At 43.3% G+C, this 14338-nt stretch overlaps 1 protein-coding gene across 1 annotated transcript in view; it reads left to right on the forward strand.

The window, feature by feature from the left end:
* Positions 1–14338, forward strand: part of LOXHD1 (lipoxygenase homology domains 1) — a 138903-nt gene that overhangs the window by 113308 nt on the left and 11257 nt on the right. Inside the window, exons 36-37 of the mRNA XM_035310289.1 lie at positions 2984–3161; positions 8512–8697. Of these exons, the coding sequence (XP_035166180.1) occupies positions 2984–3161; positions 8512–8697 (364 nt within the window). The remainder of the gene's footprint in view (positions 1–2983; positions 3162–8511; positions 8698–14338) is intronic.

Raw genomic sequence — 14338 nt, forward strand, 5'->3', positions numbered from 1 at the left:
TTATATGAAGGAGATTAAGAGAATTTGAGACAATTCATTATAGCTGAAGCTGATTGTTGTTCTTTGCCACAAAGTCTTTCTGTTTTACAATCAGAGGACCCTGTCTTTAAGTGAAGACTAATGACATGCAATAGGACCATAAAAAAGTGTGGTTGAGTCTTTAGATGAAATCCAGGACCTACTTATTTTGGTGTTAGTGGGGTGTGAACCCCTGGGGAGCATATTTTTTATTGCAGCCTGGAGAAGCCTGGCTAGAGGAAAATTAAATGAATGGATATGTCAAGCCTTCCCGTTACAGCATACAACACACTATTAATTTCAAGTTGCTGGCTTAAAGTTCCTGGCAGCTGCAATATTTGCCCAGCTACAAAGCAAATTATCAGCATTTTATTCATACACACTGCTCCCTCTTTCTTTTCATGTTTTATAGGTGTTCCATTGCCCAGTTAAAATCCATGCATAATTAGAGATAATGCTTAAGCTTAAAAGCATGCAGGATGTCCACAGTGAGTTCTCGGTATCCTAAAATAATAGTTGATATGAAAGCATGACCCTCATCATCCAAATCACAATCCTGCATCAGCCTGTGTGTGTGCAGGGTATCTCCTTCTAGGATGGGATTCATTTTTTTGCCCTTTTAGTCACTGAAAAGCTACAGTCAGCTTTTGCCTTTTCTACCAAACTATTTAGACCTCTTGTAGTCAGCAGGGAGACATCTGAGGGAGGTTGGGTGCCTTGAATGGCCATTTACCTGCCCCAGCTTGGACAGCAGCACAGGAGCAATGTGCTAGGGCTGGACACCCGTGCTAGGTCAGGTAGCAACATAGCCACGCTGGGATTTAGCAGCCAGCTGCCACAGGCCTCCTGTTCCCTGTGTGCCCTTTTTAGTATTTAGGGCATTTTAGTAGCCACACCGTTTTCCCTAGACAGTATCTGGAGCACCAGGTGGGTGTGAGATTTTTCGATGTGAGAGTATTCATGGTTCAAATTTGCAACTTTTAGCCAAAGTGAAGTTTCCAGGTTGGACTCCCAAGAGGATGCAGTCGTGGTTCATGCACCTGTGAGAGAGGAGACCTCCTCCTGCTCTGCACCCCAGCAGAGGGGCCCCGGCCAGGCTGGAGGAGACCTGAGGTGGTGAGACCAGGAGGACACCTGGGGCAAAGCAGGGTTTTGAGTCAACATCTCTTGGCTCACAGAGCAGTTCTCTGACCACAAGTAATGTCACTGGCTGTGAACAAGCATCCTTTTAGAAAAGTGGGGAAGCTTCAACAGTTCAAAATATCCTGTGGCTCTGGGATGAAGTTGCTGGGTGATGGATCCCTGCTAGCATCAGGCAGAGAGAAAACCCCATATGAGTGTCCTACCCACGGAACTGAACTGCTTCAGCTTCAGAGCAGCTTCTGCACTCCTTAAAAATGCTTTTTATAACCTGGAACAATATTCTTTTTTCTACTGAAGGCTCTAGCAAAGCTTAGTTGGGGTCAGCAGAAGGCCATAGACTGGGACAGATGCAGTTTGAGGACAGAATTTAAGTATATTTTTCTTAAGCTTTATAAGTTTCTTAGGCTGAGATATGAGAACGTAGCAGGTCACAAAGGCAGTCAAGGGCTGAACCCTATGACATGCTAGGAGAGGCTAAGGTAGATCGGGCTTTTAAGCCTTGAGAAGAAAAGGCTAAGGGACAACCAAATTGCAGAGTTCTGTTGCTTGAAAGGAGGGCACAAAGGCAGAGAATCCAGTCTCTTCTCAGAGGAGGGCAGCAAAAAGGCATGAGGCAAGGGACACAAATTGCAGCAAGGAAAATCCTGGTCGGATACAAGGAGAAGTCTTCACAATGAGACTTGTGGAGCCTTGGAATGGGGCCCAGAGTGCTGGGGAACCTCTGATCTTGAAGATTTTCAAAACTCAGTTGGACACGGCCTTGCAGTTAGCCCTGCTTGGAGCAGCAGGTGGGATTAGACACCCTTTTAACTTAACTCTCCCCAGTTCCATGATTCTTCTCTTCCTAATATCATGTCACACTTTACTGACATGTCCTTCCATGGCCTTTGCAGAGATGTGCATTGCAAGATATTGTTTCTTGATGCACTGCTTCACTTATGTATGGTCTCTGTTTCTGACAGATGGTAACACAAATGGTACTTTCCATCCCTGTGTACTCTCTTTGCTCCAACTCCCCCAGTTTAGCGACAAGTTACTGCCAGAGTTTTGCTGTAGGCAAGGGCAATGCCTTTTTCCCAGTCGACTGATGCTCTGCAGGAGCCCAGTTTGACCAAGACATGGAAAGGCGGGTATTTTATTTGCTATTTGCTGGAGTAGCTCTCTTCCTTGTTCTAAATAAGTCCTTATTCTGTTCTTATCACCACAGCATCTGAGCTCCTGCCAGGGACACATGAGGCAGGATGACTAATATCTGTTGCATGTTGTTTGTTCTGTCACCTTTTCCCAGAGGCAAAAGCATGTGAAAGCATTAAGTACTCCTGGCCTAATTTTTCCCTGTGCATTTCCTTAACTTGTTTGGGGTTGGTTTAGCATATCTCTACAATGATTGCTGTGCGTTTGCACAGAAGAGACAGGTGAAAGAAAGGTACCGTTTACTTCAGGGAGAGCTTAATGAGGTTTTTTAAAAGAACTCCCTGTTCCTTCTTCTTTGGAGTTAATGCCATACAGACATCCAGGAAAGGTCTGACTCTCGTAGAGATGAGCTCTGCCCATAACTTATGTCAGAACATCAAACTTCTTCCTATGCTTTAGCCCATGCATGGAAAGGTCCAATATTACGAAGACTGTTTCTCAGGACAAGTCACCACAGTAAATGACCATGAGAGAAAGTTTAATTTATTCTGGAAGAACTCAGTGCAGGTTTTCAAACCATGACCAAGCTCTATCCATGTTATACCACACTGTGCACATTATAAATTTAATCTTTGCTCTCCTTCAATCTGTAGCTGTAGTTTTTTTCCTTTATTTTGGCTCTTCGCAGATAGTCATGAAGAACCTGACTAATCAAGAAGTGGCCACGTTTACTTATGGTGAATGGCTGTCAAAGGTGAAAAATGCCACGGGCAGTCTTGTGTGCGAGATGCCAGCCGTGATAAATGACGAGCAGATGATGGAGGACACAACGTACACTATTCAGGTTAAAACCAGTGATATTGGAGGTATGTACATGGTGGATATTTTATGACTTTTCTAGTACGAAGCTCAATTTTTAGCAATGGAAAACATCTCCTGATTAATTAGAAGCTATGTTATGAAAAGTATAAACTAACCCTACTGTGCTGGAACAGTCATTTTGGCTGTCTGTTCATTTTAGCAATGTTACTCTATGGGATTTGTTCTCATCTGAGCAGTGAAATGTTTAGACACAAAGTCTAGATTTGACTGTTCACTGCTTCCTTTGAAGAAATCCTAATCATAAGTTATTTCCAGACCATTTTACAATGGTCAGGAACCCCCTTTTCCTTTTTGGTAAGGTCCAGTTTTATGCATTGGAATGGGCTGCCCAGGGAAGTGGTTGAGTCACCATCCCTGGAGGTCTTTAAAAGCCGTTTAGATGTAGAGCTTAGGGATATGGTTTAGTGGAGGACTTGTTAGTGTTAGGTCAGAGGCTGGACTAGGTGATCTTGGAGGTCTCTTACAACCTAGACTATTCTGTGATTCTAATGACCACATAGGGTGGACGAACAGTCTGATGTCAAAGCTTCTGGGCTCTGGATTTTTGGTTGGCACCCTCGGCTTTGTCCAAAGAGGACAGCAGTAATTCACCCTCTCTTTTGAAGTGTATTGAAACCATTTATTCCTAGCCATGAAAAAGCATCCCTAAATACATATAGAAGAGGTAAAAACAGCAGAGCTTCAAGAGCCAAGAAATGGGATTTGTGTGTCATTTCCTGGGATTGCTGCCTCTTTTCATGAGAACTTCTGTCAGGTTGCTGAGTGAAAGCTACAGCCATGTACACAATTGCCTCATGCCAGCCTGGGGCATGTTGCACATTATCTTGCTGAGAACTTGTCTGAAATGTTGACCCTCTAAGGGTGTTCTGCCACACCAGTTCACACATCACCTCCTGATCTACACCCCTCTCTTTGTCTTCTCCCTCTCTCTCTTTTAAATTTACCAGTGGTATTTTATGCGGCTTGTGAGGTTTTATCTGAGAATATCAAAATTCCCCTGGCAAAGTGTCTTTGTGCCACCTCACCATTTTTTATCTATCTATCTATCTGCTCTGCCTGCTGCTTGCCTGAAAAACATGTAGTGAAATACTAAAAACAAAAGAGAGGAAGACTTGCTTATGTATCTGGCAATCCATCTAGTATAACAGTAGATCTTTCTGTGACCTTTCTGTGAAATTCAGCCCTAGCACACAAAGACGATAGAAATGGAAACAAGAGGAGAATGGAAGATGACAGCAACAGGAGACAGATCTGCCCTTCCCATTGAATGAGGGATGACGGGTATTAATCAGGAAGCATTTTATTTCATTATGAGCAGCGACAACCAGTAGGAAGGAGCAGATTACAGAGAGATTTCAGAGAGTCTGTTTATGATTAGATCATACAGCTCACTGACACAGTGCTGAACTTTATCCAGCTTATCTAAAGAGGGTACAAGTCATGAACCATCTCCCCTCTTTGATCATTATGTATTCCACGATTACTCCTGGTTTGACCAATTGAGGAGAAAAGACCTTTTATCCTTGACAGTCAGTTTAAACATGTTATATCACTTCCTGACATGCTGATATTGTCTAGGGACAGCAATACTCCACTGTGAATAGAATCAACAGTGTTTATTCCTAGCTATAAAGTTTTTCTCTGCAATTGCTTTCAACTTTCCAGTCCATCAGAGACAATGAAAAGAAAAAGATTTAAAAAAAAAAAAAAAAAAAAAAAAAAAAGAGAGAGAGAGAGAGGTGGAAAAAAATGAAGAGTGGGATTTGTCACTCCAAAATTTTTTACTTCTGATCTTAACTCCTTCTGGGCTAAAGTCTTTCTGGCCAATTCATGCAGGAGAGGATTCTTAACCAGTGGGCTGGAGCATCCTCTGGAGTATCCTTCTACTCCATCAGATTCAGACAGAGGCAAGACAACTAAGCTGGACTAGATGGATAAAGTTGGGGAAAATGAATCACACCAAATCACACCTGCAACAAACTTGAAACAGCAGTCATTTCCTCTCCACCATATACCATAAACACAATAGCAGTCCTGTTTCACTTTTCCTTCAAAAGAAACCCTTTGAGTTACAATTTGGCTTTCCAGAAGTCATTTACCTTGGATGATCACATAACATACAGAGGCTGTATCAGTGAAAATCTCATCCTGCAAACAGAATAACTCCTATCTCAAAGTTCAAAGGCAGATGGCCTCAGATGGCAGCTCTCAGAATACAGGGGGAAGGGCTTTTTACAGCAGGCACATCCTAAGCCAGGTGGGGAATCCTTGGTTTAAACTAAGATCTGGATTTGCTTTTGATCTTTTAAGAGAAGTACAACACAACCTCATTTTCTTCAAGGTATGACCCACAGATAGAGCTGGAGCACGTGAAATGGCACAGAAATGTCCTCGCCATTTAATTTTGACTTACACAGCCTTTCTGTGCTCTATATACAGGCATCATACACATGGTAATGCAATAAAGACTGGGGAAGAATAAATACTGCTTTCTCATTTTCCAAGCATTAACAAAGCAGGAGGTTTTTATCTCTGCTGTTATAAGATTAATTAGTATGTTGTCAGCTCAGCTACAGCCTACAAATTACATAATTTAAGACAGTTGGTGTCAGTTCCTAGTGCTTTATCCAAGTCCCCGTTAAGTCAAAAGAAGGACATTCTTTGGCCTCAGAAGGCTATGACTCAAATCCAGTTTGGTTAAAAACTATGCAGCTGCTCAGTAAGAATCATAAAATCAAAGACACTTTTGTTGGAAGGGGCCTATAGAGGTTACTTTATCCAGTTTTCACCTCAAAACACTGTTGCCAGCACTGGGATGGATGGACCAAGGTCTGCCTGTTTGATCTTGGACACCTCCAGGGATGGTGCTGCCACCACCTCCCCAGGCACCAGTTCCAGACCTGCACCATTTTCCTAACAAAGATTTTTCTCCTAATGCTCAGTCTGGACCTCCCCAGCTGCAGTTTGTGGCTTTGGTTCCTTGGGGTATGTCTGACATCTCCACAGCTCCTGGCCCTGACATTGTTTTATTGCTCCCTCTACATGTTCACAGGGTCCTTGTTCACCTGCGCCAGCTCATCTCCCTTGGCCTCTCCTCACGGCCATGTGTCCCAGCACCCATCCATTTTGGCAACCATCTGCTGGGCCCTCCCTGCTGTCCCCATGTCCCCCTTGACCTGGGGACCCAAACTGACACAATGGTGTAAGGGGGGCTTCTCAGCATTGAGCAAAAGAAGATTTTTCCTTCAGCAACTGGTCACTCCTCCTGATGTAGCCCAATTTATGGTTTGTACTGAACACTGAGAACTGCTTTTAGTTGTAGAAGACCTCTGGGTCCTCTTCAACTTCCCAGCACACCCATGTGCAGAGGTTTTTCCAGCCCAGATGCAGAACTTTGCTTGTCTCTTTTGTCTCTTTTGCTGAACTTCATGAGGTTTCTGCTTGCCTGGTCCTCAGGTTTCTCAGGGTCCATATGGGTTGGAGTTCTGCCATTCAGCATGCCACTCACTGCCCCAGATTTAATGTCATCTGCAAATCTGAGGATACATTGTCATCATTTACTGTGCTGAAGGTGAATTTCATTGATACAGACCCCCCCGTATCGACCCCTGAGCTATTGCACTCATTGCCAGCTAAAGCTTGTGCAGTCACAGGGCCTTCATCCCTTCATTTGTCAAATTTGTTACAGTTCCTGAGTGTGCCTGACATTTCCTGGAATTAAAATTAAAAAAAAAAAAAAAAAAAAAAAAAAAAACAAAAAAAAAAAAAGGAGGGGGGGGTGGGGGAGGGTGGCAGGGAGAGAGAGAGACCAAAATAGGTGAAATGTACATTGATTCAGCAATTTCTGTTCTTTTCTTTCCCATCTCCTGCTAATTGCTTGTGAGGGAAATGTCACGGCATGAGGCCTCCATAAGCTCCTTCCCGCTGGGAAGGTTTTGCTAAGAAATGGTTGGTTCTGTGTATTTTGAGACCTGGCATTAATTGGGAGCCTGCTCCTTGTGAGGAAATGGACTTCAGTTTGCTTTGTCCCTCACCTCAGCAAGCTCTAGGGTCATAAAAGGTACTGCCAGATGAACTGCCTGAATCCCTGACATATTATCTTCCTTCTTAAGTTATTTCTAGGGACCTGTTGAAAATTAGTCCCAATTTAACATACATAATTTTTCATGTGGACATCAAATATTGCTTTACCTTCTGTCTATATGACCCTCCCCCCCCCCTTTTTTTTTTTATTTTAGCATTTTTTCAGTCCTATAAGGAAAGTGGTGATTTCTTCCTAATTTAAGTATTCCAATGATTATCCTAAAGAAGTGGTAGCTTTGTCTGAAAGTTTTCAGCCGCCCTGACTTTGTCTCTGCATTGTGTTTTGAATGGAGCTGTGGGAAATACTGTCTGTGTGGCCCAAAGTGGATTTAAAATACAGTTATATAAGAAAGGTTTGGCAAGCACTTGGAGTTTTCAAAGCTAGGATATCCAACCAAGGGCAGCAGACGCTGACTTTCTTTGTAAGCCAGATTTGGGTTTGATGATCTTATTTTTTATTGCTAAAATTTAAGGGCCTCAGTTCTGACATACCAATGAACATCTGCCCACATGGAGTCAAGTTTCTTTCTATGAATCTGCTTCCTTATTGTGGCATCAAAAATAAAAAGCAATAAGGCGGTAGTTCATAATTTTGGTCAAATTTTAAATAGTACCCTGTAAAACTGTGGTAACGCCTTCAGCTAAAATGTTCACAAGGTCATTCCAGGTGTTATGAAAATTGACATTTCTGTTTTCTTCTGCAAAATATGGGCAGTAATGGACATACGAAATTCAATATCAGGTAATAAAGATCATCTTAATGTATTTTCCATATGTGTACATGAGAAAGGCTGGGAGTTCTGTGAGAAAAGGGGACTTTTTCCATTGGTTCAACTTGGACAATACTTTGAGAAATGGGAATATAGGAAAAGGCTTATGGGAGAGGGGAAGGGAGAGTGGGCCTCAGAATGCCTCAGTGTTTTGGCTGATCATCTGCATTCTGCTTTTAAATCCATCAGGAGTAAATATCTGTGCTTCCTATTAGTGCTGTTACCATCACACTCACCATACCTTGACCACAAGACAAAGTGTTCCGGCTGTATTTGGGGGACAGGATCCAAAGGCTGGCTTGTTAGATACCATGGGGTGTCCTCCTTGCAGGATCCTGCACAGATTCACTGAAAGTTGCTGTCTGTGCCTGGAGAGACCCGAGCATCACTGCAGCCAACTCCAGGCTGCCTTTGATGCCTCCCTTTCCACACATTTGTAGGCAGGGCAGCTCGTGACGGTGTGCCTTGCTCTGTCTTCCAGGAGCAGGCACAGACGCCAACGTGTCCTTGGTTCTGTTTGGGGAGAACGGGGACAGCGGGATCCTTGCCCTGAAGGAGTCCAACAAGTCCAACAAGTTCGAGAGGAACCAGATGGACGAATTCAACTTCTCCGACATGCTGAGCCTGGGAGACCTCTGCAAAGTGCGGATCTGGCACGACAACAAAGGTCAGGGCAGTGACACGGGGTCTGGGACAGCCTGCCAAGAGGGGAAGCCACCTCGGTGGCCACGGGGCAGGCTGAGGGCACTGTTCCCAGCTCTGCTGCTGTCTGGGTAACCTCAAGGATTTTCCTTGGACCTTGTGTTCCAGCTCGTCTAGACACGTGCTCTTCATGCCTGAGCCTGTCTCCTCCTGTGCTGGTGTAGGATCTGCTCGAACAGGTCCCCAGCTTCCCTCAGAGCACACAGCCAGTGCTGCAGCACAGATAATGATATCTCCTCCAAAGCACGGGCATCCAGCCTTCTATCCCAACACAGCAGCTCCTCTAATGAAATACTTTTGTCACAGGCCAGTATGGCGCTTTTCTCACAATTTAATACTCTCCACCTGACACTGACACATGGGGTAATGCAGCCTGACGTAGCACGGTGAGCTTTGGAAGATAGAAATAAAGATCTCTGTCTGTCTTTATTAAAATCAGTACATCATACAGAGGGTGTGCAGTGCCCTGCTGAGAGAGATGCTGACGTTTCCCTGCTGCTGGACACCCTAACTGGTTTCACAAAGAGCAGCAGTGCCTGGTACCACTGTCATGGACACATGTGGTGTTGTTCAGGTACCAGGCAGCATCTCGTAACAAATAGATCAACCACACTGCTGTGATGACATCTCATCTCGTCCCTACCCAGCTGACTTCTTTGTCCAAAGGAGGCAATTTTGATTTAACAATGAATGGGTTGCTAATGGCAGGCCCTTCTTGCAGCCCAGAGGTAAAGCTGGATGGCTCCCACAGACCCACCGAGTCAGTGTTAACTAGGTGGTTTGAGAGCTGGTTTTACCTGATTTTAGTTGCAGAAACACTTATTTCTTTGAATCTGCTCTTCAGATGCTGAAATGGAAAGGGCTATTGAAATCCCCACTGGGGTTTTAGCTCAGCAAACAGGCATCTCTGCAGTTGCAGGGGTGGTTTCGATGTCGTTCTGAGAGCAGCACGAAACCACCATGGACTTGCAGATTCCTCTTTAAATATATTACCAGCTAAAATTTCCACAATGAGAGCATTTTCCTCAGGAGACCTCGTGGCTCCCAGAGGTCAATCATGCTGACGGAATTAAATATACCCACCAGATCTGAGCTGAACCTCAAGGCTCAGGCACATGAACGGGCTGGGACGTAGGAAGGCAAGGACTTGGTCAGACCGAGGGGCTGTTGAGCCCAGCAGCTGTTTCCAACAGCAGCCATCACGGCATGCCTGAGGAAAGGAAGAAACTGAGCAAGCGTGTGTAATCCTACCTCATTCTCCACATCTCACTCTGGATCCCTTAGGGCGTCTCCTGCCCTGGTTATCATTTTTGTCCGTTAAGTAATGTGCAGTGAATTTTCTCATTCACGGGCTTGTCCAGACTCTGCAGGAGACATTTAGCACCCATGGCAGTGAGTCCCATGGGTCTGCTTGTTGCTCTGTGGTGAGCAACTCCTCTTCATCTTGCATGGAGCACCTGCTGCCTTTTCCTTCTTGCACGAGTGATTGTGGTTCACCTTCTCCTTGCCACTGGTGATTTTATTGTCGCACTCTGTGGAGCTACCACTTTGCAGCTGAGCTATGGTAATTGCTTGTTACATGCTCTTGGTTGGTGGCAAAGGGAGTTAACAGAGCTTAGCCCTGGGCTAAGCAGTAAATAGTCTCAATTAGTTTATTTTTGCTGTTGGCTAAGTTTGTAGCCAGAGAGTCACCACAAACCAGCTAAAATAGTAAACCACGTGTCCAGAATCTGGAAAAATAATTCATATTTATGAATATAAGTACACTTTGAAACCTCATATTCTCTTTCCTCATTTCCCTCATATCTCTGTTTTCCATTTATAAATAATATTTAATAGGGATTTTACCAGACCTAGCTGACTGTGGGGTTAAGCCTTGCACAAACAATGTGCTCAGGTTTTGTTCAGCGTAAATGTAGTTGTTTTTCCCCTGGGTGAGGAGGACAACTATAGTTTAAGTCATAACATATGTTGTCTTCATTGTTCTTGCATTAGTCATGTGAAAGGCATATCCTATCTACAGCTTCACACAATGAAGCATGACAGTTTGCTGGGTGTGTAGAGTATTTATTACTGCTGGGATCCCAGGCTGGAGCTGTCCTTCGCATACATACCTGCTCTCTCTCTATAATTTATATAGAATGGCTTTGCCACTGGTTAGAAATTCCTGGCTCCATTTTTTTGGAAAGGAGTAAAGAGGTCAGGGGTCAAGGATCGTGTATGGTTTTCATCAAATGCTTTGGGGGACTTTGGGTATTAAACAAAAATATGCTCATATTTATCATTACTTTCAAGCGTCAGATTTTGCTCATTCTTTCCTTATTTTTTTTTTCTGTTTTGGCCTGAATGATTCTGCCAATGTTCTGTGGAATACTCAGCCTCACACTGGACTACCCCATTGCTCCTCACAGGCTGCATACTTGGAATGTGGATGATGTTCTTCCCCTAAATTTCTTTATATCAATTATATTAGATTATATCATATGTCTATATCTATATGTCAATTATATTATGATATATATATTATCCTTAATGGCAGCATCAACTTGTTTTGTCTCACATTAGGTGCTACTAGTCTAGCCCATGGGCCAGTTAAGGGAACAGCTAAGCAATGTCTTCTTTTTCTTTTAAAAATACTATGGTCCCAGCAATAAGTCAACAAGGTGGCCCCCATTTGGGGGTAAAATGCATCTAAACGTCTTGCCTAAGGTGACTGTTTGCCATGAAATCCAGCTCAGCATCCACCCCCATCAGGGAGGTTTTGCTGCAGTGGATATGCCAGCAGTTCACAACCCCATTTTGTTTATCGTTTCACTGAAATTTGACCGTACTGGTGTTCAAAGTCGAAGAGGCAGTAATTGCAATGGCAAAGGCTGTCAGGAGGTCTTTAAAACATAAACACTGCGTTTGTCTCCTCAGGAGAAGCACGTCGGAGTGCCAGTTTTTATAGTCCCACTTTAATGTTTTTAAATGTCACTTTCCCCACCAAAACCACAGAGTGGCACCTCTGTGTGAGATATAAAGCAGAAAAGAAGCCCCCATCTAATTCCTCCCACTCCAGTAAGATTGCGTAGGGGGGACGTCGGCGCTCGTTTGAAAACAGGCTGTTTGGAGACTTGGCAACTGCAGTTTCAAGGAACTTGTTCCTGATTTTTTCAGATGTTTAGAGCTCACCAGCAAGAGTCTGGTAACAATGAACTGATGTGAATGAAATTTAGTTTTGTTTTGCTCCATGTCTTTTTATCCTGCCCTTGTTCACTTTGAGATACTGATGTTCAATCTAATATATTTAGACTCCCTGAGCACATTTAATCATTTCCAGCCTCCCCATCTCCTGATCTCAGATAGGCACTATGTATTTTCTCATATCTCAGTTCATTTACTTCTACATTTATGCAAGATTAGTATCTGTATGTCTGTAGAAATGCTGGCTTTCTAAATGTAGGTCTCATTTTTTTTCCCCTCCGGTTTAAGGACTAAATCACCATTCTGGAAGAACGGCTTAAAGTTTCACAGTATCTCAGTAATGAAATTATTTAGCTATAAAAACTTCTTGGAGTTGTTTTGCCATTTTCTCTTTGCAACAAGGAGATGTGGGAAATGTGGATTTAGCTCCCTCATCTGCCTGAGTAGATCTGAACCCAGACGATAAACAGTCTTTCTAAAGTCATTAATTTCAGATTCTTGATTATCTCAGTTGCCATCAGCCAAGGGGAGCCAGGAACAGTCTAATTATGGATAAACCAGGCTTCTCTGTGTTATTATAAAAGCAAAGATAGAAGCAAATAACCAGGTTATGCAGCCCAACTCCTTCTTTGCCTCAACAGCACCCTTCTTTCAATTACACCAACTGCAACGACATTGTCTAATTGAGTTTTAAATAGCCTAACTGCCCCAATGACTCATTTTGGGTGGATCTTCCAAAGAAGGAAGCATCTTATTCCCCTTTCTTGAGCTGGATGCAATAGGGGAATGTTAGTACGCCCTTGATTTTCCTTTTCTTTCTCTCAAGGAACTGCCTTTTTCAGGAGAAATGTATAGGACCAGGTCTTAAATTGCCCAGGCCATGAACTCCTAGCATACTGCACATCCAGAGATATGTTTCTGCAATTCAAAGACATGATTCCAAGCCCTTTGGGCACTGGTAGAGCATAAATTATTAAAAGAAACTTAAAGATCTGCTTTTCTGCTCTCTATAAAGACTGGCTCAGCTATCAGACTGGAAAAGGTCTTCTTAAGCCCTCTTCTCAGAGCTTGCCTGTTCTTTCATAAACTCTGCTGATCCTTGGGGCAGGTTTGTTTAACAGTTTCTGCTTTAAGTAAAAAGTAAGAGGAAGAAAGAAAGATACATAGAGCTGCTTGAGGAGAGGAGGCTGCTCCATCCCACCTGCTTTACTGATGGCTCAGCAGAGAGGAAGGCAACTACAAACTCTGCGCATTTCTGCGTGGATTCAACTCCTTAGACAAGACATAATGGGGTCTACAAACTACAGATCTGCATAGCATGCCAGAAACCATGCTGTGGCTGCTCAGTCCCAGAGACTGGCCAAATCCATCCTCAGTCCTCAGCATATGCCCTTCAGAGCCTTCCTGTAGGGCCATGTGCCTTCCTGTCTCTTCAAAGGCAGGTTTCTTCCCTACACTCCACTGTGTTATCACTGAGATGTGCTACAGTATTACAGCAGAAATATAAGACACGGCAGAAATCTCATAGTCTGGAGTTGACATAAAATAGAAGAAAAAAAGAAAATAAAAGATGTAAGCAAACAAAACATCAGATTTGGAGAGAAGGCAAAGACTTCAGTGTTGACCTTGCACAGCCATTCATTTCATCCCAATTTCCTGTAACTCTTCACTACAAAATTGAAAGAGCCCACAGGGCCAACCAGTAGCTGTAAAATTATCAATTCCATAAAAGCTTCCCTTTGCTACAAGCCTCCTTTGCTCCTCTTGGTGACAAATTATCCTGCACCCTTGTTAAATGCTTTTGCATCAAGTATGCTTCAGCAAAACGTGAAATATGCTTCAGTCACAAGAATATGCTCTGAGAAACTGTTATATCTTCACTCTGAGCTGTTAAGTGTTTTTGCACAGGAGTAGTTTGTCAGTAAGATGTGTGTTTTTTTGTTGTTGTTAGTGTTGGTTTTTTTTTTTCTGAGAGTAATTTACTGATGCTTTTGCCCTGAGTCAAATCCCAGACTGAACAAGTTGCACAGAAAACATGGGTGGGGGGCAGGGAACCTATTTTCTAAAACTGTCCTGAGTGTTAAGCTTTTGCTTTGTCAAAGGTTGCGTGAGGTTTTGCATTGCCTGTCTGCTCTGATGAGAAACGTTGTGGTGTGAACTAACATGATCCTCAAGGAGAAATACACAAATGCATCTATTATCTATTTTTATGCTGCCACTGTCTTGCAGAATGACCTTGCGTAAATCACATCCCTGTACCTAATTTTCAATTATGTAAATCGGGGATAAAAATTATTCACCTTCATAAGGTGTTTTGAGATGTGCCGATGCAGAGCTAGATGTTATGATTTTAGCACCTCACAATTAATGCTCCTTTTCTAGTGATCTGACACGTCTTTCAAAACTCCCACCCCTTTCTG

Source organism: Oxyura jamaicensis, chromosome Z (genome assembly GCF_011077185.1).
Source record: "Oxyura jamaicensis isolate SHBP4307 breed ruddy duck chromosome Z, BPBGC_Ojam_1.0, whole genome shotgun sequence".
In the NCBI taxonomy this organism is placed as follows: domain Eukaryota; kingdom Metazoa; phylum Chordata; class Aves; order Anseriformes; family Anatidae; genus Oxyura; species Oxyura jamaicensis.